A 27,749-nucleotide genomic window follows, 5' to 3' on the forward strand; every position below is an offset into this window, starting at 1 on the left:
AAAGACGGGCATGCATATTCCTTTTTATTAGCCCTCTGATTACAATGAAGAGCAAGATGTGCCACTCTGTTCTGGGCCAGTTGCAGATTAACTAGGTATTTCTTTGCAGCAGTTGACCATATGACTGCACAATGATCAAGATAAGATCAAATTTGAGCCTTCAGGACTTGGTTTGTGGAGTGTGGTGTAAAAAAAAGCAGAGCATCTCTTTATTACGGACAGACCTCTCCCCATCGTTACAACCATTGAATCTATATGTTTTGACCATGGAAGTTTACAATCTAAGGTAACACCAAGTAATTTAGCCTCCTCAATTGGTTCAACAGTCACACCATTCATTACCAGATTCAGCTGAGGTATAGAACTTAGGGAATGATTTGGACCAAATACAATACTCTTAGTTTTAGAGATGTTCAGGACCAGTTTATTACTGGTCACCCATTCCGAAACAGATTGCAAGTCTTTGTTAAGGTTTTCAGTGACTTCATTCGCTGTGGCTAACAAAGCATGTGTGTCCATGTATGCTGATGATTTAACTACATACGCATCGTTAAATCATCAGCATACATGGACACACATGCTTTGTTCAATGCCAGTGGCAGGTCATTGGTAAAAATAGAAGAGTAGAGAGCCTAGAGAGCTGCCCTGCAGTACACCACACTTTACATGTTTGACATTAGAGAAGCTTCCATTAAAGAAAACCCTCTGAGTTATGATAGATACAGTAGCTCTGAATACACAATATGGCAGAAGTTGAAAAGCCAAACTGTTTTCTCAACAAAAGGTTATGGTCAATAATATCAAAGGTTTAACTAAATCTAACATTACAGCTCTCAAATCTCCTTATTATCAATTTCTTTCAACCAATCATCAGTAATTTGTGTTAGTACAGTACATGTTGAGTGCCCTTCTACATAAGCATGCTGAAAGTCTGTGTAGTTAATTTGTTTACAACGAAATAGCATTGTATTTGGTCAAAAAATACAAAAAATATTTTTTTTGCTAAGAGCAGTTTGCTAAGAGCTGTCAGTATGTGAGTACGATGGCTCACTGTTCGTTGTTGGCATTGCATGCCTAAGTTTGCCCACTTTGCCAATGAAGTAGTCATTCAAATAATTGGCAACATTAAATAGTTTTGTAATGAATAAGGCATTTGATTCGATGAAAGATGGAGTTTAATTTGTCTTTCTACCCATCATTTATCCAACGTTATTTTTTCATCATTCTTTATATCATTGATCTTGATTTCATAATACAGTTTATTCTTCTTTGTGTTGAGTTTAGTCACATCATTCCTCAATTTGCAGTAAGTCAGCCAGTCAGATGTGCAGCCAGACTTATTAGCCACTCCTTTTGCCCCATCTCTTTTAACCATACAGTCCTCATCATCCTTAGAAGTACAGTAGACAACATACTGTACAATAGGTCACAATATTTGTCAATTCACTTCCACAAATATCCACAATCGAAAAAGGGAGAATCTGTTTTAAGTAGATACTCGAATTACTAGACATCAACTTCTTTGAAAGAGTGTATTTGTGACCAAAAGTGACAGAAGTACCAGTAGCTACTATATATTTTTGCCGATGTTATTTAATCGGCAACCGGATGATGGCGGCCGAGTTTAGCCCCACAGTTTCCCGGATGTAGTGGTGGGAGGGAAGCGGGTGGTTTGCAGCCTGAGCTTCGCTTTTTGGTAGATAGGGGCAGTTGGTGTTTGCGAGTGGGAGATGGACCGTGAGCCCTCTTCTGATTAGCGAAGCCGAAGAGCTCCTCAAAATAATCAGAACTATTGAAATAATAGACGAGAACGGGTTGCTGAAATAAAAATACAACATATAACTTAGTCCATCTTTCACATCCACTCCACACACACTAACACGGCATTGATGGTAATGTATGCAAGGAAACAACCGAGACTCAGCGATGGGTAAATAGCTCCTAACCTTACTTCTATTCAGAATTTCCTCCTTAGCTTTGACTATCCGCCATTTTTATTGAAACCAAAATAAGTAGACATTTATGGCAGATATTCAGCTGTTGCTGACTATTGTACAGTTAAGTTTTTTTTAACATTAATCTTTACAACCTGTTTCTTTATTTTTTTTAGGTGCAACGACCGAAGGGATTCACAGCCCTACCAGGTACTTGTTAATGTTAGCTAGCAACAAATAAGATTAAAATTGATACTCTAGTGCAGGCTTCCTGAACACTACAGGCCTCAGTGCGGAAAATAAATCGAAAAGTAGCCAATTTCCTTTGAATTTGAACAAAAAAGAATGCTCTGTTATGTTTTCATAATTATGACCGGCAGATCGAACTTTGCCTTATGAACACATTTACTAGCGAGTTTTATTGGAGTTCAGTTAGCCTGTTAGCTAACGTTAGCTGGAATCCCGGCCTATTCGTAATATGTCACAGTAAGACCAAAGATCAGAAGTATGTAAACAACGTTCAGTTACCAATTTGCACAGCTATCTAAATTAGTTTATCTGTACAATTGAATAATTATACCTAGTTATATGTCAAGACACAGCACTTGAACTACCACGGATCTATTGATATCATTTGGTGGATTTAAAAATGTGTCGTTTAACCCAGCATTTAGTTTATTCTTAAATGCGCAGGGTTTAGTCTATTTCCAATGCCCATCCATGGAGCCATTATAATAGCGTGTGACGTACTACAGGCACAGCTGATCTAACTACAAGATTAAGTCACGACTTTTTGGAATTTGCAAGACACAAACACTTTTTATTGGCAATGATATTTGGGCACAATTTTTATATGTTTTTGGTCGAGCCGTTCTAATTGAGCATTGCTCTGAACCGATTGCAGTTCCGGAATCTAACGTTATTGATGTCTTTGGTGTTTACAGACGCTCAAATACTCGTCGAAGAGTCACCCCGGTGGTGATCATCGCCATGACAAGATGCGAGACACCGCAGATGCCACTCCTCCATGTAAAATGTATCGTCGATCTGACAGTCCTGACAACAAACACATCGATAACTCGGGGCATGGCAGGGCAAAGGCAGTCCACACGCACCGGGCCAGAGAGAGGGATGGAGGTGAGAAATGTGTCGAAAACGATCTTGATTCAAACAAGCCATTTATTTGAAGTAGCGAACCACCAGTGTCTGACTTAATTTCTCCCTTGGCTAATTTTACTACTGATTTGTCTGCAGCCTTAATATGTTAAACTGAATGATATAGCCTAGGATGATATAGCCTACACCTATTCAGAAATACTGCTATGTTGCTAATACAACAACAGTAGGCCTACTTTCTCTCATTAGGTTGCTTTTCTGGATCTGAAGCACAAGGCAACAGTTGTGACTGAGAAGTAGTGTTTGGTCACATGCCTTAAATCGATCTTTAATAGTTTGGTGTGGTTAATTTGGCAACCATTGTTGTGATTCTAGTAGGCAGACAGCTAGCCACATTTCTCAAACTGTTTAATGACAGTTATTTACCTGTTGCATTGTCAAACATTAGTCGAATGGTACTTCATATCTAGGATAGGGAAGACGAGACAATGTTCTGAGTGCTGTGGTGAAACTAGACAGTCAAGTCATGAAGGCTGCTAGTTGGCAAACGCCAACTCAGTAAAGTGCATCTCCTTGAACTAGCGCTTCAGTTTGCAAATGCACAATATTAGATGAGTAGTTCTGTCAACTATTTGTTTATATTTGATTAATTCAGGTAGCCTCTAAACATTTCCTTAACTATCCTCTAGTCTTTCATTGTAATATTATTTTGGGAAAAGTATTCAAACACACCAAATTTGGACACTTGGCAGTGACATAACAGCATTATAGTGTGCAACCTTCATTTCCCATTGTTATAATTCTGTTTTGCATCTGGTTAACTCTAGCTGTGCATCATTCTTTAATGCATCTTCAGATTATTTAGGCTAATTTACAGGTACTGTGATAGCCTTTTTCTTGGTTTTGGTCATTTTATCCAAAATGTCTGCTCTCTCCCCTTGCCCTGACTGGAAATCGGTCGCTGTTTGTCTTCTTCACCCACAATGAGAATAGCTTAACCTAATGAGACATGTACGAACAGTGAATGACCAGTGTATAGATTATATCACTTCATCAATATCTGGTACGGGTCTAACATTTCACTGAACCCACGGTTTGCTACGTTTTGGGGTCACGTTTCGGTACAGCGGGAAAATGACATTTCCAACAGTTACGCCTGATGAGAGAGCAATCAGGAATAACAACACTTTGTATTTTCTTAAAAATGAATGAAAACACAGGATTACTCAAAAATAAAATACAGTGCAATATGCATGTGAAATCAATACAAACATGGCTCAGACATTCTATAGGCGTATGCTATAATGTTTTCTTACGAAGATACAAATATGCACACTTGTGTGACTCTCATAAAGCGGCCGTGTCTGTAGCACGGGATTTGTCATTTCCCACTCAGGGTAATGTGATGGGCTGTCACTGTTAAGTAGCACTCTGCAGTCCATCTGCGGTAAGCGCAGTGCAGGGTGCATTGGCCAATTCATTGACAACTTCAACTTTAGCTTGTTTATATAGAGCGGGTACTACCTGTTTGCTGAAATGGTTGTGAGGAAATGAAGTTTGTAACATGGCTCGAGCACCTTCACGAGCTGCTGAAACTTCCTATTCTTCTCAACCACAAGAATGGGCGCATATCCACAGGAGGAAACGTACCTATCGCTCTTGTAATTTCATGGTCAGAATCGGCTGTGTGAATGCAGAGGGGTGAAGTTATTTTTTTGCCTTTGTCTTGCTACAGTGGTAGGAGTACTGGGTCGATGTCGGCGTAAGTGTGTCAACATGTTTGAGGTGTCGTCAGCTGCATAGGCTATTTTTGGTGAGCAGTGGCGACATTCTGTCCATCGCCGTTGAAACCAAAATGTTCCTAAATTGGAGATTTTAAACGATGATGGAGAATCCTCCTGGTTTATTGAACCCACACTCGCTATAGAACAGAACTTGTTCCCCGCTGTGCCTCACAAAAGGACAGTTTGAAATGCTATAGTTGTTTTAACAATGCTGAACGAAAATATAAACGCAACATGCAACAATTTCAATGATTTTACAGAGTTACAGTTCGTATAAGGAAATCAGTCAATTGAAATCAATTCATTGAACCCTTATCTATGGATTTCACATGATTGGGCAGGGGCGCAGCCATGGGTGCCCACCCACTGGGGAGCCAGGCCTAGGCAATCCGAATACGTTTTTCCCCACAAAAGGGGTCTAGACGATCCCGCAGGTGAAGAAGCTGGATGTGGAAATCCTGAGCTGGTGTGGTTACACTTGGTCTGTGGTTGTGAGGCTGGTTGGATGTACTGCCAAATTCTTTAAATGACGTTGAAGGCGTCTTATAGTAGAGAAATGAACATTCAATTCTCTGGAAACCACTCTGGTGGTTATTCCTACAGTCAGCATGCCAATTGCATGCTCCCTCAACTGTGGCATTGTGTTGTGAAGCAACTGCACATTTTAGTGGTCTTTTATTGTCCTCAGCACAAGGTGCACCTGTGTAAAGATCATGCTGTTTAATCATCTTATTGATATGCCACACCTGTCAGGTGGATGGATCATTTTGGCAAAGGAGAAATGCTCACTAACAGGGATGTAAACAAATTTGTGCACAACATTTGAGAAACAAGCTTTTTGTGCGCATGAAACATTAGTGGGATATTTTATTTCAGCTTACGAAACATGGGGCCAGCGCTTCACATTGTGTATTCATATTTTTGTATAGTTTAAATAGCCTGGAATGATTTACTCAAGAGGCCTACAACGCATTGTAGGCATAGCCTATAGGCCTAGTGTGTTTGTATTGTAAATATTTTTTGGTTTCATAGTGTGGACCGTACCAAGGTCCCTGTACCTAATTGTTCGGTACAAATACGTGTACCTTTTACACCCCTAATGTCTAGCTGAACATATCTGTGGCACATGGGAATATGTAACAGTGGCAAAGGCTGCGTTTACACAGGCAGCCCAAATCTTTGGACTAATCAGATCAGCATTGAAATGTATCTGATTTGAAACTGGCTGATTTTATTATTGGTCAAAAAAATCGAATCAGTGGGAAAAATATCAAAACCTCCCTGCCCTGTAAACGCAGCCAAAGGGACATCTGGGCCCGTATTCAACAAACGTGTCAGAGGTCTAGGATCAGGTCCCTCCTGTCTGTGTAATCTTAGTCATTATGGTCTAAAAGGCAAAACTGCAGCACTCCCACTCTGAGACACTATGAATACTGGCCCTTAATTGCGTTCCCCTATGATAAGTCAGTGCATACACTGTAAATACTACACTGAAAAAAAGCCTGCCTAATTACATATGATCAAATGCATGACAGAGTGAATTCAACATTGTATTTCATCTAGGTAAAACATGCCTCTGATATACAAGCTCGGCCTATGATTGTGAGAACTATTTTTTTATGGGGAGTTATATCCTAAGTGCAAGGAAATGGCAGTACATTTCATTAATCAATTTGCTTTCGCTTTGACATGTTAGTTAAATGATACATACATACTTTCCTTCCCCCTTTTCCAGCAGTCTTTCACTGTTGGTAGGCGCTAACTAACATTCATCCCATACTATAGACCCGATGCGTTGTAGCCAACTCTTCGATCATTCTTCAACATACCATATGAGGAACAAAAGAAGAGATGGCCACAGCACCTAGGCCAACTGCATGGGACGAGGCTCAGAGTTAAGGACAAGGGCTCTGTTCTGCATTTTAAAAGTATCCGAAATCCTTGAAGGAAATCACTCTGACATGATGTGATTGTTGAGAGCAATGGCGAGCTTTCTAAAAATCTATCTAGTAATGTAAGATCAATGATTACTTGAAGGAATGAAAAATGCATGTTTTGAAAGTTGCACCACCACCTCCATGCTTTACAGTGGGAACCACACATGCAGAGAGTCCATTCACCTACTCTGTGTCTCACAAAGACACGGCAGGTGGAACCAAAAATCTCAAATTTGGTCTCGTAAGACCAAAAGACAGATTTCCACTGGTCTAATGTCCATTGCTCGTGTTTCTTGGCCCAAGCAAGTCTCTTCTTCTTATTGGTGTCCTTTAGTAGTGGTTGCAGCAATTCGACCATGAATGCCTGATTCACGTAGTCTCCTCTGAACAGTTGATGTGTCTGCTACTTGAACTCTGTGAAGCAGAGGCTGGTAACTCTCTAATGAACTTCTCCTCTGCAGCAGAGGTAACTCTGGGTCTTCCTTTCCTGTGGCGGTCCTCATGAGAGCCAGTTTCATCATAGCGCCTGATGGTTTTTGCGACTGCTCTTGAAGGAACTTTAAAAGTTCTTCAAGTTGTCCGGATTGACTGACCTTCATGTCTTAAAGTAATGATGGACTGTCTTTCTCTTTGCTTATTTGAGCTGTACTTGCCATAATATGGACTTGGTCTTTTACCAAATAGGGCATCTTCTGTATACCACCCCTACCTTGTCACAACACAACTGATTGGCTCAAATGCGTTAAGAAGGAAAGAAATTCCACAAATAAACTTGTAATAATGCACACCTGTTCATTGAAAAGCATTCCAGGTGACTACCTCGTGAAGCTGGTTGATAGAATGCCAAGAGTGTGCCATGCTGTCATCAAGGCAAAGGGTGGCTACTTTGAAGAATCTCAAATATAAAATATATTTTGATTTGTTCGACATTTTTTTTTTTTTTGGTTACTACATGATCCCATATGTGTTATTTCATTGTTTTGATGTCTTCACTATTATTCTACAATGTAGAAAATTGTAAAATAAAGAAACTCATGATTGAGTAGGTGTCCATACTTTTGACTGGGGTCTTAAACGGGTAAATCGCGAGCTACCGGTAACTTGCCATCACAAACTGTCATAAACATAAAGCTCCCGGCCACTATCCAATCAAAGCCACATTGACATTATCCCACCCCTGGTTAGCCACTATTGGCTTAAAAAGCCAAACGTAACTCTATCTGCCAATTTAATTTCCAGCAAGATTGACCGTCTGTCTTTTTGGTGTGCGTCTGTCCATATGTAACCATTTAGTAATGATAACTTGCGTCTTGTAGGTACAGACTTTCCCCATAAACCTTAATTAAATGTATACTGCAAAGTAGTCATACCTGACAACTGTGTTAATTTGTTTTGTGTCCATTGGATGGCTATCATTTTTTTAAACTCTGCCTTGACATGTGCTACAGCAGTAGGTCTAACGGCAGAAACACTGCTCGACTGACACGTTCCGCTCTTGCTAGATACTCAAAAGGGGAATTACACTCAAATACACTGCTCAAAAAAATAAAGGGAACACTTAAACAACACAATGTAACTCCAAGTCAGTCACACTTCTGTGAAATCAAACTGTCCACTTAGGAAGCAACACTGATTGACAATAAATTTCACATGCTGTTGTGCAAATGGAATAGACAACAGGTGGAAATTATAGGCAATTAGCAAGACACCCCCAATAAAGGAGTGGTTCTGCAGGTGGTGACCACAGACCACTTCTCAGTTCCTATGCTTCCTGGCTGATGTTTTGGTCACTTTTGAATGCTGGCGGTGCTTTCACTCTAGTGGTAGCATGAGACGGAGTCTACAACCCACACAAGTGGCTCAGGTAGTGCAGCTCATCCAGGATGGCACATCAATGCGAGCTGTGGCAAGAAGGTTTGCTGTGTCTGTCAGCGTAGTGTCCAGAGCATGGAGGCGCTACCAGGAGACAGGCCAGTACATCAGGAGATGTGGAGGAGGCCGTAGGAGGGCAACAACCCAGCAGCAGGACCGCTACCTCCGCCTTTGTGCAAGGAGGAGCACTGCCAGAACCCTGCAAAATGACCTCCAGCAGGCCACAGATGTGCATGTGTCTGCTCAAACGGTCAGAAACAGACTCCATGAGGGTGGTATGAGGGCCCGACGTCCACAGGTGGGGGTTGTGCCTCCTGCCCAACACCGTGCAGGACGTTTGGCATTTGCCAGAGAACACCAAGATTGGCAAATTCGCCGCTGGCGCCCTGTGCTCTTCACAGATGAAAGCAGGTTCACACTGAGCACGTGACAGAGTCTGGAGACGCAGTGGAGAACGTTCTGCTGCCTGCAACAACCTCCAGCATGACCGGTGTGGGGTGGCATTTCTTTGGGGGGCCGCACAGCCCTCCATGTGCTCGCCAGAGGTAGCCTGACTGCCATTAGGTACCGAGATGAGATCCTCAGACCCCTTGTGAGACCATATGCTGGTGCGGTTGGCCCTGGGTTCCTCCTAATGCAAGACAATGCTAGACCTCATGTGGCTGGAGTTTGACTTGTTTTAAGGACATTACATCAAAGTTGGATCAGCCTGTAGTGTGGTTTAATTTTTATTTTTTTTATTTTGAGTGACTCCAAATCCAGACCTCAATGCGTTGATAATTTTTGTGTGATTTTGTTGTCAGCACATTCAACTATGTAAAGAAAAAAGTATTTCATAAGAATATTTCATTCATTCAGATCTAGGATGTGTTATTTTAGTGTTCCCTTTATTTTTTGGGGCAGTGTATATCTCCTTTTCAGGCCTCAATGGTCTTCTGGTGTGATTTAAGCATTGACATGGACTCAGAACATCTATTTCATTATCTCAGTAATTGTTATATTCAGTGTAAAAAATAAAATAAAAAAGCAAAATCCAAACCAGGAAAAATAAGACGTAAGAAGCAGTATTCAAGAAAATAAAAAATAACTTTATGGGTCCCCGAAGGGTTTTAATAACTTATTTTACTAGGTATATTGACAGAAACACATATCTTGTACACAAAGGACCCAGTGAAGAGTTGCCGGGTAGAAGAAAAGAACGGGCCTATTTGAAGGCAACAAAATAAAAAATAATCAGAGTAGCTTGCAACATGTTTGATTAAAAATAATAATACTTTGCTCTCATGTTAAAGGCTGAATACAGTGGAGTAGCAGTGACTGACACCTGCCCTGTGGGAAAGGAGGCTCTCTCACTGATACATTGACATGCATGCGCACACACACAATCATCCATCCTCCCCCTTGGCCTGCATCCACACGCATTATGGCCCAGTAAATGTTAAAACACCATTGTATCTGCATCACAAGGAAGTTTAAAAAAAAATGTCTTATTAGATGGGTGAAGTACTCACTCATCTGCCAGTTATCTGACTTTCCTAGTTAAATGTAAAAAATCTGCAAGTGATGCAACTTTTTGGCATTGGTTTGTAGTAAAACATTTGTTAATTGTAAGCTTCAACTTTTTAGTTTGAATTGAAGAAGTATCTTTCTGGCAAGTCAGTTTTCCTCTAAATGTGTTTACACCGTATATGCACGTATTGTATCTGAAAAGTGGTCAACTTGTAAGTTGCAATAACTAAATATTGCAGTGTCGGTTTGATTAGACTCACAGGTTTATTTTTGTGTCTGTATGATGGTAGTTGGATGCCCGTATCAGGGCTCCCGAGGTACGGAGTGGTCTAAGGCACTGCATCTCAGCGCTAGAGGTGTCACTGCAGACCCTGCTTCGGTTCCAGGCTGTATCACAACCGGTCGTTATTGGGAGTCCCATAAGTTAGGCTACTAGGTTAGTTAGGCTACCATTTATCTTGATTGGATTTTTAATTACACAGACAGAATTGGACAGATGACAAAGGACTGTTGTTATTGTTCCATATCTAGCAATATAATAGTATAATAACAAAGTTGCCTATTGGTTGAATTAAAAACCATCTACCTTTTTGTTCTTTTCTAGGGACGAGTTATTCTCCACAGGAAAATTCACACAACCACAGCACACATCAAAGCAGCTCCAATTCACATTCAAACCCCAGCAAGACATCAGACGCAGTAAGTACAGTACCCGCTTACCACCTCTCTGTGTTGTCGACGCTATGTCATGGTGGGCTGGGCTATGTCCCCATCTCTCCTTTCCCCAGCAGTGTGCGATTGTTCACTTCACTGCATGGATTTGAAATGATTGCATTAAGAAATATGGTGTAAACTCCCTCTAGAACATGCCTATACCACTCCAATGATTTGAAATGTGTGGGGGGGGGGGTGTACAAGTGCACACTTCAGTAGTAAGGAGAGACTATTGTGATGAACCCCTAGTGATTGATGTATTGAGCACATTGAAGAGGTTCAGACAGTCTCTCTTTGAGTGGGAATCTACAGCTACACTCCAGAGACTGGACCAAGACCTTGTCCTGTATGTTGGTCTTTCTATAAATAATGAGTCCAATGTGTGACATTGGATCCACATTTAAAAATGGTTTGAAACTAAAATAAATATGATTTTTATTCAGTTCCACATGTGTACTAAAGGGAATATATACCAATTGACCCATAACTCCACCTATACAACAACATAGACCTAGGACTATATAGCCTTTAAGCAGGGTTCATACAGACATTGGTAACTGTCAAACGCTCCCTAAAACACTTAATCGAGCAGGCCTTTCTAATCGACCTGGCCCGGGTATCCTGGAAGGATATTGACCTCATCCCGTCAGTAGAGGATGCCTGGTTGCTTTTTAAAAGTGCTTTCCTCACCATCTTAAATAAGCATGCTCCGTTCAGAAAATGTAGAACTAAGACCTGATATAGCCCTTGATTCACCCCAGACTTGACTGCCCTTGACCAGCACAAAAACATCCTGTGGCGTACTGCATTAGCATCGAATAGCCCCCTGCAATGTGCAACTTTTCAGGGAAGTTAGGAACCAATATACACAGTCAGTTAGGAAAGGTAAGGCTAGCTTTTTCAAAAGAAATGTTCATCCTGTAGCACTAATTCCAAAAAGACACTAAAGTCCATGGAAAATACGTCTGGCCATGCTCTCCACCTGGCTACCCCTACCCCGGCCAACATCTCAGCACCCCCTGCAGCAACTTGTCATCGTCCCCCCGCCGCCTCTCCTTCACCCAAATCCAGATAGCTGATGTTCTGAAAGAGCTGCAAAATCTGGACCTGTACAAATCAGCTGGGCAAGACAATCTGGACCCTCTTTCTAAAATGAAATGCTGAAATTGTTGCAACCCCTATTACTAGCCTATTCAACCTCTTTCGTATCGTCGGAGATCCCCAACGATTGGAAAGCTGCCGCAGTTATCACCCTCTTCAAAGGGGAGACACTCTAGATCCAAACTGTTATAGACCTATATCCATCCTGCCCTGCATTTTCTAAAATCTTCGTAAGCCAAGTTATTAAACAGAGTGCATAGTGGACAAGGAAATCTGGTTTCCGAGATGGTCATGGGTGCACCTCAGCCACGCTCAAGGTCCTAAACGATATCATAACCGGCATCGATAAAAGACAGTACTGTGCAGCCGTCTTCATCAACTTGGCCAAGGCTTTCGACTGTCAATCACCGCATTCTTATCGGCAGACTCAATAGCCTTGGTTTCTCTAATGAATGCCTTGCCTGGTTCACCAACTACTTCTCCGACAGAGTTCAGTGTGTCAAATCGGAGGGCCTGTTGTCCTGACTTCTGGCAGTCTCTATGGGGGTGCCACAGGGTTCAATTCTTGGGCCGACACTTTTCTCTGTAGACATCAATGATGTCGCTCTTGCTGCTGGTGATTCTCTGAGTCACCTCTACTCAGACGACACCATTCTGTATACATCTGGCCCTTCTTTGGACTCTGTGCTAACAAACGTCCAAACGAGCTTCAATGCCATACAACTCTCCTTCCGTGGCCTCCAACTGCTTTTAAATGCTAGTAAAACTAAGTGCATGCTCTTCAAACGATTGCTGCCCGCATCACTACTCTGGACGCTTTGGACTTAGAATATGTGGACAACTACAAATACCTAGGTGTCTCGTTAGACTGTAAACTCTCCTTTCAGACTCCCATTAAGCATCTCCAATCTAAAATTAAATATAGAATCGGTTTCCTATTTCGCAACAAAGCTTCTTTCACTCATGCTGCTGAAAATACCCTTGTAAAACTGACTATCCTACAGATCCTTGACTTCGGCGATGTCATTTATAAAATAGCCTCCAACACTCTACTCAGCAAATTGGATGCAGTCTATCACAGTGCCTTCTGTTTTGTCACCAAAGCCCCATATACTACCCACCACCGGGACCTGTATGCTCTCGTTGGCTGGCCCTCACTATATATTCATCGCCAAACCCACTTGCTCCAGATCATCTATAAGTCTTTGCTAGGTAAAGCCCACCTTTTCTCAGCTCACCAGTCACCATAGCAGCACCCACCCATAGCACTTGCTCCTGCAGGTATATTTCACTTGTCATCCCCAAAGCCAACACCTCCTTTGCCCGCCTTTCCTTCCAGTTCTCTGCTGTCAATGACTGGAACGAATTGTAAAAATCACTGAAGCTGGAGACTTATCTCTCTAACTTTAAGCATCAGCTGTCAGAGCAGCTTACCGATCACTGTACCTGTATACAGCCCATCTGTAAATAGCACACCTAACTACCTCATCCCCATATTGTTACTTATCCTCTTGCTCTTTTGCACCCCACTGCTTTGCTTTATCTTTGCCTGGTCGCAGTTGTAAATAAGAACTTGATCTCAACTGGCCTACCTGGTTAAATAAAGGTGAAAAAATAAAGGCATGCACGCTTAATACATCCATAAATAGCGAATATCACCAATTAATATCATTTTTGAATTTCGCGATCGCTGGTTTTATAATGAGAAACATACCAAAAACCAGGGTCCTTTTGGAATGGAAGGATTTGTATGGAAAGCCAAGTTGAAGACAGCATTAATGTTGTCGTCCTCATAATAGCCGCAAATGGTTTTACCGCAAGCGTGGCGCATGACCCTTCAACTGAAGAGGCGGGAAACAAACTAAGGTGGCCACATCTCACAAAATGGATAAAAACTGAAATCGCGGGTAGTTATAAGGGCGAAAGGTAACTTTATAATTTGGCTACATAATTACAAGGACTTTTCAAACACCAAATTGAGGAAATATTTTATTTTCCAAATATAGGCCTATTCCAATAGACAACATGAAGGTCTGAGCTCCAAGTTCAAGTAGGCTACGTCAAGTCCCTTGTATTGTTTTACAATTGCAGGTGTAACATGGAAGACAAAATATATTTCATGTTATTTCAATACTAGATATTATTGTAAATGTACTTTGTCAATATATCCAGAATAATTAATAAGAATAGCATTGGGTGTTGCGCAAACAGTCTATACACACAATTGCGCACCGTGGACTGTGCACAAAAACATATGAAAACATGAACTAATTCATTACCTTGATGCTTCTCTTCAATCTAACGATCCTGCTGTAAATCAAGAGGACAACATCAGATGTCCAACATCAATTCGCTAGGGATCTTAGATCCGTGTATCTAGACACAACCATCCTCACAGTCGAATGAGACTCCCAACACCAAAATATTCTGGACATTCCTCGCAAACACCTTTCCCTTCATCACATCCCTTCCTTCCTAGATCAGATGGTGTGTGTGTGTGAAAATATCACAGCGTGATTAAACAGCTTGACACCAAATTCGCATTCCAACAAATATAATTCATAATATAAGAACCATGTTAATGACCGTATCAAGGTATGGGGGGACTTTTTTCAGTTAGAAGCAAATACATTTTGTAAGCGCATTAGGGCTGACCCCATTAAGTCGATTGGCTTTTGGTCGACAATATTTGTTTAGGGTCGAGCAGCTGCCCCAAAAACTGATAAATTGTATGGCATGAGTCTTGATTGACGCCTGTCTCAGTGGACTAATCAGCGAAGGCTGTGGGGATGGCACACCAGTATCATCAGTAGTACAATTACCGTTAATTCCCATAATGTCTGTTAACTTTATTTTTATTATTTATCCATTATTTTAATACATTCAATTTATTATTATTGGTATTTTATAGTTCTCATTGGAGGAGTGGACATGTTGTTTGCAGAGTGCACATCCTAGGCTACACTTGTGAGACAAATTTTGTGTTATTCCATTTATGAGTTGTCAATTTATAAATTTTGTTTGTAGAGCTGTCAATGTTGAGTAAGGACACTCACCTGATTATACATAGAAGTAGGCCTAGGCTACCTGGCCTGCGAGCAAATATAGGATTATAAATGTGCCCATTTGTTGGTCTGATTTCTATTTCTGATTGTCTTAACTCACCACCACTATTAATGAGCTGTGGAGCTTCTCAAATGAAACAAATCTTCACCTCAAACAGCAAGTAAACAGTCTGTTTTTACATCCATTAAATTACATTAGTTCCTTTATGTAGCCTATGTGAAAAATCTATCCAGCTCTCCCTTTCAATAACCAATCGGCATGAAAGAAACAAAAAAATGTAATGCTCTGATCCGGTGGAATCGCCAATAATAGTCCTGCCTACCTGATTACTTCTTGCCCAGATAGACACAGCTGTAGGCTGTCTGGGGATGAGGGTCCAGAATATTTTATACAATGCTGCAAGTTTGTTAGTGCATGCTTTGGGCTGGACCTAGTTGATACAATGTTTCAAGTTCCTTGCGGATAGGCCATGCATAGCCAATGTGATCTATTTTTATCAGGATCTTTTGTATCTGCAGGCTGAAGTGTTTATTTGTTGGCTTTACGTAGGCTCTTTTTATATAGTTGGCAAGGTTAAGAAGTTACTTTTAGGTTTGTATCATTTTCATTACGATATCATTTTTATTAGTCACATGACAAGGATTTGAGATGTGACTTTATAAAAGAAATGAAACTGTTCCACAAAATGTGCATATGAAAGTCATAACTGTCACGCAGATTGTTAGAGGTTTGAGCTCCCGAGTGGCGCAGTAGTTTAAGGCATTGCATCTCAGTGCTAGAGGCGTCACTACAGACACTGGTTCGATTCCAGGCTGTATCACAACCGTCCGTAATTGGGAGTCCCATAGGGCTGCGCTCAATTGGCCCAGCGTTGTCCGGGTTTAGCCGGGTTAGGTCGTCATTGTAAATCAGAATTAGTTCTTAACTAACTTTCTTGGTTAAATATAAGAAATTGTAAGAGAAATTTACACTCCTAATGGAAAAGGATCTGACGACCCCTGCTGTAGCCTATTAACGGTAACTTTGGGAACATAATGGCAGAATCTGCCAAGGCCTGCAGTGTTTTTTTGGTGGTGGTTTAGGAAGAGTTTTATTTTTTCTCTTCTGGTTAGGCTGTCATGATCACTGAGTAATTTGTTTCTGAATTTTTTCATCACTGTGTGCTTAAAGCATCAGACTCGCTCAGTAGCCTACATATAGTTGATTTTATTAAAACACATAGGTTGTGTCTATATAATGAAAATACTTGGTTTAACATTTCGATGGGTTGAAAGAACGAACAGATGACTCGGTCTACCAAGATTGTATTTGATCTGGAATAGCACTAATCACATATATTTTGGGTGATTTGTGTGCCCCTGGAATCTGTTATCACCCTGTAACATAAGAAAGCATACAATGTTACGTAGTTGCACTGCATTTCTGAGATCTCCATATAAAAAACTGTCCGACGGCTAGATCCAGGGTTCAAGTTAAATGTATAATATAACTTAATGCTTAATATGACACCAACAATTTACACTGCCATAACGGCAAAGATGGAAAAGTTGACCAAAAAATTGTCAAACGATTTCGGACAAATCCGTCAAGACACCAACCATGCGAAAGGGTTAAATTGTTTTAAATCAACTGGTGAATTTGATTGAATATTGCTATGTTCCCACCTTAATGTAATTACATGAAAATGATTGGTAGAATATCAATGATTTATCAACTGCTTTAACAAGTTGTCTAGCATAGGAAATCCTCACTAGTACCTTAGTTTATAGATGAAACCATGTATATCGCGTCCCAGAGTAGGAGCGGTCATCTTCGATCAGGTTCACACTGAATGTCATTGGACAGGAGGATCTTAATGTCTTGTGGACAGTTTGCACATGACACAGGATGGTCGCGTCTGTGAAGACTGGGATGCAACAACCAGCAAGGAACCTTGTTCCGGTACAAATTGAACATAGTCATTATGTTTGTAGGTTACAAAGTTACAAGTTACAGCCTAAATTCTAAAATGGATTGGAGGAGTGGCTTCCATCTGGCCACTCTACCATAAGGGCCTGATTTTGGAAGGTTTTCCCATCTCCACAGTGGAACTCTGGAACTCAGTGAACATCGGATTCTTGGTCACCTCCATGACCAAGGCCCTTCTCCCCCGATTGCTCAGTTAGGCACTGACCATTGGGCACTCTGTTCACTCTGTTAGCACACTGCTTGCCAACACTACGCTGTACACATGGTCTGCGGTTGGATGTAATGCCAAATTCTCTATAACAACGTTGGAGGCGGCTTTTCTCTACTTGCACATATCACTCCAGTATTAATGCTAAATTGTAATTATTTTTGCCTCTGTGGCCTATTTGTTGCCTACCTCCCTACTCTTCTACATTTGCACACACTGTACATAGATATTTTTATTTTCTTTTGTGTTATTGACTGTACGTTTGTTTGTGTAACTGTTGTTTTTGGCGCACTGCTTTGCTTAATCTTGGCCAGGTTGCAGTTGTAAATGAGAACTTGTTCTCAACTGGCCTACCTGGTTAAATAAAGGTAAAATTAAAATAATGGTAGAGAAATTAACAGTCAATTCTCTGGCAACAGCTCTGGTGTACATTCCTGCAGTCAATTACACGCTCCCTCAACCTGAGACATCTGTGGTGTTGGGTGACGAAACTACACATTTAAGTGGCCTTTTGTCTCTAGTGCAACTGTGTACTGATCAAGCTGTTTAATCAGCTTATTGATATGCCACACCTGTCAGGTGGATGGATTATTTTGGCAAAAGAGAAATGCTCACTAACAGGGATGTAAACAGGGATCTTTTATTTCAGCTCGTGAAATATGGGACCAACACTTTACATGTTGCCTTTATCTTTTTGTTCAGTGTAGCTTGTGTACCCCATCAGTTAGATTTGTTTTCATGGGAATTTATTTCAGTGTGCCTCAAGTGTGTGGGTGGAGCGGTCGGAAAGCAATTGAAGGAATGAGAAATGGAGGGAAAGGGAATTTAGGGAGAACTGTGTGCACATTTACAAACGGAACTCTAGAGTCCAAGCTAATTAACGTCGTGTTCATGACAAAATGTAACTTGTCTATTTCGGGTTCGCCACAAAGGACATTCCACCAAATAGTTTGTTACAGTATAAAAATAGTATGTGATCTCTGGTTAAAGATGGAGCTTTGATGTCTGTTCCAGTACTCTATTACTCAAGCCCATCTCTACTTTGCAAGATCTGATTTTATTAGATTTATATACTGGTACTATGCACAACATTAATCACACGTCTGGAAATGTGTCCGCTTTGTCGACAGATTTGTATCTAGTCCCCGGGCAGGAGGTTTTCAGAATCCGAATAACAAAATGTTACTTTCTCTTGGTGTTGTACATAGAAGCATAGACCTCAACAATGACACAAACGTCAACATTTTAAAAGCTTGAGAAGCCGTCCTAGCTGTTGAGTAAGCCAGCATCCATCCCTACATGTCATCTCCCAACCAGCCCTGGTATCAGAGTCCAACCTTAAAGCACAGATGGAGCCTCACATACTAGACATTTCACATTGCAAGCTCTTGCATCAGACCTAATCGCTCTCTCTCTCTCCCTCTCTCTCGCTGCAGTATCTTTTTTCTCACCTATCAAATCTTGATGGCATAAAATGTGTCATTGCATATTCTCCTCCCTTCATACATAAAATGTGTCATTGCATATTCTCCTCCCTTCATACATAAAATGTGTCATTGCATATTCTCCTCCCTTCATACATAAAATGTATCCTCTTCTCTATTCCCTATTTACCAAAATGTCTTCTTTCTCCCTATTTGCCTACAGTTCCCTCCTCTCTCCTTTGCAAAATGTCCCTTTCTCTCCCCTCCTTAACCTAAAATCCCCATCTGCCTCCCTCCGCCTTCTCTCATAACTGTCGTCTTCTCTCCTCCTCAGCCTTGTGAAGATAAAGATGACTGGTCAGAGCACATCAGTTCCTCTGGGAAGAAGTACTACTACAACTGCAGAACAGAGGTGTCACAGTGGGAGAAACCCAAAGAGTGGCTGGAGAGGTAGGCATTATGCCATCTTCATTCACTTCATTCCCCTTTCACATGACTGATCCAAGCGTAGCTGAGCTGTACTGTGCTGGCTGGCCTGGTTCCCTTTTCATTTTTAAAATGCTGGCCTTTTCAGTCAGTGATGACTGGGGTGGGGGGGGCAGCGGTGTACCTTAAAGCTATTTCTAACTTTTAAGAAATGTCCAGATCAACTAGCCCATGTCAGCTAATGTTTTTTAGCCCATAGATTTTGTTGTAATTTTTGAGTCACTTAAGTATCACATGAATAAACTGCAATGTTTTCTTGCCGCCAACAAGAGGGAACAATTTGTGTCATGAACAGTGCTTGTGCCAATATAAATAGACGTGGCACACTCACAGGATGTTCCCCCGCCCTGGAAGGGGGCCCTGAGTGAGTTTGGGAATCCCTGCCCTATATCACATGTCAAAAAGGAAGATTTGCGCTATGTGTTTTAACTTATGTCCCAGGTTAAAAGTAGTGCAATATATAGGGAATAGGTTGTCATTGGAGACGCAGACTTGAGTTCTAACTGTTTGTTTCCAGAGAGCAGAGGCAGAAGGAGTCCTGCACTAAGTCGGCGCCAGTCAACAGTTTCCCCAAAGACAGGGACTACAGACGGGAGGCCATGCAGCAGGCTACAGCACTCACTGGCTTTACTGCTGCTAGTAAGTTATACAACTACATACTGACTCTACTGCTGCTAGTTAGTCATACAGCTACATACTGGCTTTACTGCTGCTAGTTAGTCATACAACTACATACTGGCTTTACTGCTGCTAGTAAGTCATACAACTACATACTGACTTTACTGCTGCTAGTAAGTGATACAACTACATACTGGCTTTACTGCTGCTAGTAAGTCATACAACTACATACTGGCTTTACTGCTGCTAGTAAGTCATACAACTACATACTGACTTTACTGCTGCTAGTAAGTCATACAACTACATACTGGCTTTACTGCTGCTAGTAAGTCATACAACTACATACTGGCTTTACTGCTGCTAGTAAGTCATACAACTACATACTGGCTTTACTGCTGCTAGTAAGTCATACAACTACATACTGACTTTACTGCTGCTAGTAAGTCATACAACTACATACTGACTTTACTGCTGCTAGTAAGTCATACAACTACATACTGACTTTACTGCTGCTAGTAAGTCATACAACTACATACTGGCTTTACTGCTGCTAGTAAGTCATACAACTACATACTGGCTTTACTGCTGCTAGTAAGTCATACAACTACATACTGGCTTTACTGCTGCTAGTAAGTCATACAACTACATACTGGCTTTACTGCTGCTAGTAAGTCATACAACTACATACTGGCTTTACTGCTGCTAGTAAGTCATACAACTACATACTGACTTTACTGCTGCTAGTAAGTCATACAACTACATACTGACTTTACTGCTGCTAGTAAGTCATACAACTACATACTGACTTTACTGCTGCTAGTAAGTCATACAACTACATACTGACTTTACTGCTGCTAGTAAGTCATACAACTACATACTGGCTTTACTGCTGCTAGTAAGTCATACAACTACATACTGACTTTACTGCTGCTAGTAAGTCATACAACTACATACTGGCTTTACTGCTGCTAGTAAGTCATACAACTACATACTGGCTTTACTGCTGCTAGTAAGTTATACAACTACATACTGGCTTTACTGCTGCTAGTAAGTCATACAACTACATACTGGCTTTACTGCTGCTAGTAAGTCATACAACTACATACTGGCTTTACTGCTGCTAGTAAGTCATACAACTACATACTGGCTTTACTGCTGCTAGTAAGTCATACAACTACATACTGACTTTACTGCTTCTAGTAAGTCATACAACTCCATACTGGCTTTACTGCTGCTAGTAAGTCATACAACTACATACTGGCTTTACTGCTGCTAGTAAGTCATACAACTACATACTGGCTTTACTGCTGCTAGTAAGTCATACAACTACATACTGACTTTACTGCTGCTAGTAAGTCATACAACTACATACTGGCTTTACTGCTGCTAGTAAGTCATACAACTACATACTGACTTTACTGCTGCTAGTAAGTCATACAACTACATACTGGCTTTACTGCTGCTAGTAAGTCATACAACTACATACTGGCTTTACTGCTGCTAGTAAGTCATACAACTACATACTGGCTTTACTGCTGCTAGTAAGTCATACAACTACATACTGGCTTTACTGCTGCTAGTAAGTCATACAACTACATACTGACTTTACTGCTGCTAGTAAGTCATACAACTACATACTGGCTTTACTGCTGCTAGTAAGTCATACAACTACATACTGGCTTTACTGCTGCTAGTAAGTCATACAACTACATACTGGCTTTACTGCTGCTAGTAAGTCATACAACTACATACTGGCTTTACTGCTGCTAGTAAGTCATACAACTACATACTGGCTTTACTGCTGCTAGTAAGTCATACAACTACATACTGACTTTACTGCTGCTAGTAAGTCATACAACTACATACTGGCTTTACTGCTGCTAGTAAGTCATACAACTACATACTGGCTTTACTGCTGCTAGTAGGTCATACAACTACATACTGGCTTTACTGCTGCTAGTAAGTTATACAACTACATACTGGCTTTACTGCTGCTAGTAAGTCATACAACTACATACTGGCTTTACTGCTGCTAGTAAGTCATACAACTACATACTGGCTTTACTGCTGCTAGTAAGTCATACAACTACATACTGACTTTACTGCTGCTAGTAAGTCATACAACTACATACTGACTTTACTGCTGCTAGTAAGTCATACAACTACATACTGGTTTTACTGCTGCTAGTAAGTCATACAACTACATACTGACTTTACTGCTGCTAGTAAGTCATACAACTACATACTGACTTTACTGCTGCTAGTAAGTCATACAACTACATACTGGCTTTACTGCTGCTAGTAAGTCATACAACTACATACTGACTTTACTGCTGCTAGTAAGTCATACAACTACATACTGACTTTACTGCTGCTAGTAAGTCATACAACTACATACTGGCTTTACTGCTGCTAGTAAGTCATACAACTACATACTGGCTTTACTGCTGCTAGTAAGTCATACAACTACATACTGACTTTACTGCTGCTAGTAAGTCATACAACTACATACTGACTTTACTGCTGCTAGTAAGTCATACAACTACATACTGGCTTTACTGCTGCTAGTAAGTCATACAACTACATACTGGCTTTACTGCTGCTAGTAAGTCATACAACTACATACTGGCTTTACTGCTGCTAGTAAGTCATACAACTACATACTGGCTTTACTGCTGCTAGTAAGTCATACAACTACATACTGGCTTTACTGCTGCTAGTAAGTCATACAACTACATACTGACTTTACTGCTGCTAGTAAGTCATACAACTACATACTGACTTTACTGCTGCTAGTAAGTCATACAACTACATACTGGCTTTACTGCTGCTAGTGATTCTTTTTTTTTTACAATGTCTCCCATTGAGGTCAAAATACCTTTTACAAGGAAGACCTGGCCAAATTGCTAGAAACATGCGATTTTACTTTTTTGTGCAATAATGGTTGCTGAATGTTCTTATCAGTCATGGATGATCCTTGTTAAATTTCTAGCTGACGTATGCTAAATGTACCAAATGAATGAGACTTATTGTGGCCGTGCCGTCTACACGTATGATTCAATTAATGCTGCATCTGTGAGTCAAGGTCATGTTTTCAACGTGTGCCTCTGGGAGGAGGCTGTGTTGAGTTCTAAAATGTCTGATGAAATCTGTGGGCTGCTTGTCTTAAAACCACTGTCTTGTTCTCAGGCCTTCCATTATCTCAGTGAAACAGTAGCCTCTTAGGGGATATACTGCAGGAGCGGTGGTAGTGGTTCATGTTGGTGAGCGTGCCGTGCTGTACAGCCAGTCAGTGGAGAGGGGGGGGGGGGCATGGGCCGTCATAGAGACCTGATTGATGTCTTCTGGCAAACACAGAAAGACTGACTGCACTGTCACCGTCCGGGGGAGAGAGAGCAACGGAGGGGGACAGAGCGCGGGACTTACTGCACCGTCCAGAGCAGAGTAGAGCTCTCCCCTCCTGTCAAACAGCCAGAACACAGCGGTGGTGCACAGTGCTCTGTCTCCCCTACCAGACCTGGCATCTGGGCTGAAACGGTATTTGCAAGATTTATTTGGACTCAGGTTTGTCATGCGTGTTCACTATGCCAAGGTCACTGGTTTGTGGTTGGTTCATAAGTGATACAGCTTAAACAAAGGGAAGAACAGTATCACGTTTGTTCATTCGGAGGAACTACTCTTTGGAAGCTAAAAATGTTGAGGGACAGCTGGGGGGGGAAGCTCTCAGGGAGAGATTCGGCTTAGTAAGTTAGCGCCTTACAGTCCACATGCCTACTCTCAAATAAGCCAACAGCCAGGTTCTAATCAGACTTCACAAGCCTGTTGATTTGAGATGGTTTGAATAATTTGGCATATTTATCCAAGAGGGAACTTCTGTGTGTCTGTCAGTGACTCGACATACCCACTTGCTGACTTATGATTAGAAAATGAGATTCCGCCAATTTTAACAGGCAGTTTCCCCTGGAGCGAATCCCGTCTTTAACAAACGCATCTGCTGCCCAGTAGGGATGTGATATAAGTATCGCATCATTTTTTCCCATGGCAACAATGAAAACATGAAGCAGACAAAACTCTTTGGTCCTTTAAAAGCCAGCTGTATATAAAATGTGTGCTATAGCTAGGAAAATATGTTAATGTGAGTCTTGATGACAACTTGTTTGTTTCTGACATTAGGGCTGTTTTCCTAAAGAAGTCAAAGCCTCTTTGTGTATAGTTTCCTTGCCATGATACTAATGAGTATCGCAATACTGCTATCGTCCCGCTTCTATTGTTTAATAGGCTAAGCTTTCCTATTGGCTTCTTGATTTCCATTGAACATTTCCTACACACTTGAAAATCATCTTGAAGAATCGGTAGTGCTGAGCGATTTAATGCTATTGTTTTGACATGAAATGCATAATGTTTGTTGAATGCTGTAACAACACAGAATAAACAATTAATTATAGTCCCGTGATGGTAGTAACTGCCCATTACCGCTCATCACTTAAGTCATTTATTCATTTTAATCAACTATTTCAGTCTATATTATATTTGTTTTATTTGTTGACTGTTTAATTCCAAGTTCTCATCTCTATAGAGCTGCTGTCTGACAAAATCCCTATTTTGTAGTTCTTCAAAGTAAATAAGGCTTACATGCATGACTGCTGAACCTCCAGCTATCAATCACTTAGATCATGTATTGTTTCATGTAGAGAGACATTGCGAAGCAACAGCTGCTTTCTATCACCTCACGATGTGCGTTCTTCTCCTTTCAATAGCAGGCGTAAAATAAACACAGACCGGACAAATAGATGCGCAATGGATTATGGTCATTCTAGTTAATTACCACGGTTAATGCGCAAAACTATGTAGAATATTGACCTGTTGGAAACTACAACTCCCTACTACATTGCATAGTTCAGGTTGGATCTGATTTAGAGAAACGGTGCGATGTGCACATTGAGCTCACAGAAGGAAAAAATTAACTAAATGAACTTCTAATAATTGAACCGATACCTGTCAAAATTGCTCAGCATTAAATCAGTTGTGAGTGCTTTTAACATGTGAGATCTAACAAGGCTGCCTCTCTCCTCCCTCCCACAGAGTCAGCCCAGGTGGAGAAGCAGCCAGCGTCGGTGTCTTCACAGTCGTCCTCCTCAGGCTCGGTCCTGAACCCCACGTCGGGTACCCCCTGTTCCTCCTCAGCCCCCACCACGGTGCCGGTGTCCCCGGTCTTGCAGTCCCACGCCCATACCCCCCTTCTCCAGGACCCCTCCCTGCTCAGACAGCTCCTCCCAGCACTTCAGACCGCCTTGCAGCTCAACAACGCCAGCGTCGACATGGCCAAGATCAACGAGGGTGAGAGAGGGAGAGACGCATGTGCACTGAATCTTATCTGTGAGGGCTACTGTGGTGAATGTTTTCACGGACAGCAAGGGAAGCTAGGTTATAGAGGGAGTAGGTGAGAGACAGAGAATATTGCTGAATATTTAGGAGCAGCAAGTGATACTTGGAGGTTTTGTTTTTGCTCATGATGGTGGAGACAGTGGTCTTTCAACCTTGTGCCCATGTTTCTCTAGCTGCCCTTTGTCTGAGGACTGAAACTCGCAGATAAACAGGCAGATATGTAGACCTGACTAGCAGGTTACTAAGGCTTTATAAGTAATATGTCATGCAAAGGGAATCACGGAATCCAGACATTAAAATGGAATTCAACAATGTATTTTTTAAATTATTTAACTTAGTAGGGAATCAACTAAATATCTAGAAAGTTAATTAATTTGCCCAAGTTTATCAGAAGACATGAATAGAATGCATCAGTGATTCGTATTTCCTGCAACTTTCTGCAGAAGCAACGAGAATTTCCCATGGTGTCCGATGTGCGCGCTTCTACCATTTTGTGTCGCTTTTAGCGTTGATTCTAATGATAAGTCTTCTAGTAGATAGAAAGGCTTCCCCCAAAATGTTATGTTAACTACCAGGTAGCCTATGCTTCCAGCGCCCCACCCCCTCAATTTCTCACCATCAGACTGAGTTTGTACTTCAGTTGCACTTCTCTACTCGGACGAGAATTCACAAATTGGCATTCTTCTAAAAGACAGTGCTCTGACTGATGTGCAGCTACTTTTCTCAGTGCAGCCTAATTTTCTCTAGTAAAATACAAGATTAACTTCAAGTAAAACTTTAGGAAATGTAGCTGGTTATACATTCTATGATAAACATTAGAAATACACTACATGACCAAAAGTATGTAGACACCTGCTCGTCAAACATCTCATTCCAAAATCATGGGCATTAATATGGAGTTGGTCCCCCCCTTTACTGCTAGAACAGCCTCCATTATTCTGGAAAGGCTTGCAACTAGATGTTGGAATATTGCTGCTTCCATTCAGCATCAAGCATTAGAGGTCGGGCACTGATGTTGGGCGATTAGAACTGACTGGCAGTTGGCTTTCCAATTCATCCCAAAGGTGTTCGATGGGGTTGAGGTCAGGGCTCTGTGGAGGCCAGTCAAGTTCTTCCACATCGATCTTGACAAACCATTTCTTTATGGACCTCGCTTTGTGCACGGGGGCATTGTCATGCTGAAACAGGAAAGGGCCTTCCCCAAACTGTTGCCACAAGGTTGGAAGCACAGAATCGTCTAGAATGTCATTGTATGCTGTAGCGGTAAGATTTCCCTTGACTGGAACTAAGGGGCCCGGCCCGAACCATGAAAAACAGCCCCAGAACATTATTCCTCCTCCACCAAACAGTTGGCTCTATGCATTGGGATAGGTAGCATTCTCCTGGCATCCACCAAACCCAGATTCGTCCGTTGGACTGCCAGATGGTGAAGCATGGTTCATCACTCCAGAGAACGTGTTTCCACTGCTCCAGAGTCCAATGACGGCGAGCTTTACATCACTCCAGCCAACACTTGGCATTGCAAATTGTGATCTTAGGCTTGTGTGCGGCTGCTCGGCCATGGAAACCCATTTCATGAAGCTCCTGTCGAACAGTTCTTGTGCTGACGTTGCTTCCAGAGGTAGTTTGGAAGTCAGTAGTGAGTGTTGCAACCGAGGACAACTGATTATTACTAGCTTCAGCGCTCCCCTTCTGTGAGCTTCTGTGGCCTACCACTACGCCACTGAGCTCTTCAAAAAGGCCATTCCACTGCCAATGTTTGTCTATGGAGATTGCATGGCTGTGTGCTCAATTTTATACACCTGTCAGCAACGGGTGCGGCTGAAATAAGCAAATCCACTAATTTGAGAGGGTGTCCACGTACCTTTTTATATAGAGTATGATGGTGATGCATCGTTTATGAAAGACCTTGCTTTTCCATTTGTAAGCTAATTTACTTTGGCTGCTAGCCAAATAGCATTGCACTTCTGTCATCTGGTGAAAATGAAGCCACTTTCTGCTTAATGTATTTTTTTGTGAAGGAAAACTAGTTGCACACCTCTGATCACTCTATTGAAGCAAAAAACAGCCCCATTGATTTTCAATATGATCTGCGTTTTGAAAATGCAGATATCTGAACTCCGCCGCGACCCATGGCTGACCTGGCAGAATGATATCATGATTATTTGCATCAGTCCAGTAGGTATTTGTTTAGCAAACTCCATCGCATGTGTGCTACAAAAACACTGCTTCTCTTCTACCCTTGTCCTTCCACCTCTTTTCTCTCTTTGTTTGTCCCCTCTTTCTCTCCGCTCTCTTTCTCCTTCTGCCTGTTCTGTCTTTCATCTCTTTTGGTGTTCTGGTATTGCTTAGGGCTGGGAATGGTTAGGGACCTCACAATGCTTTGGTGCTGATAAGATATGTATTGTGATTCTCACAATAGTATATGTATTTTTATTCAATACTATGATTTTATTGCTGTTTGATATTCTGAACACATTTCTCACCATATTGGCTGCAGAGACGGGAGGAGAGCCATGAGAAACAATTTGGCTCCCTATTTAAAAAGGTGAAGAACAAGTGATGAAGGAAAAATGGTTTTGGTGCAGGTACAGCCAACTAGCGCAAGAATTATACAATATATCGTC

General features: G+C 41.4%; 1 protein-coding gene across 1 annotated transcript in view; it reads left to right on the forward strand.

Moving 5' to 3' along the window:
• Positions 1-1,698: 1,698 nt before the first annotated feature.
• Positions 1,699-27,749, forward strand: part of LOC139420416 (WW domain-containing adapter protein with coiled-coil-like) — a 43,009-nt gene continuing 16,958 nt past the window's right edge. The window contains exons 1-7 of the mRNA XM_071170497.1: positions 1,699-1,930; positions 2,111-2,144; positions 2,879-3,071; positions 10,757-10,851; positions 18,968-19,083; positions 19,637-19,758; positions 24,820-25,074. Of these exons, the coding sequence (XP_071026598.1) occupies positions 1,890-1,930; positions 2,111-2,144; positions 2,879-3,071; positions 10,757-10,851; positions 18,968-19,083; positions 19,637-19,758; positions 24,820-25,074 (856 nt within the window). The 5' untranslated portion in view covers positions 1,699-1,889. The remainder of the gene's footprint in view (positions 1,931-2,110; positions 2,145-2,878; positions 3,072-10,756; positions 10,852-18,967; positions 19,084-19,636; positions 19,759-24,819; positions 25,075-27,749) is intronic.

This window comes from Oncorhynchus clarkii, chromosome 11 (genome assembly GCF_045791955.1).
Source record: "Oncorhynchus clarkii lewisi isolate Uvic-CL-2024 chromosome 11, UVic_Ocla_1.0, whole genome shotgun sequence".
Taxonomy (NCBI): domain Eukaryota; kingdom Metazoa; phylum Chordata; class Actinopteri; order Salmoniformes; family Salmonidae; genus Oncorhynchus; species Oncorhynchus clarkii.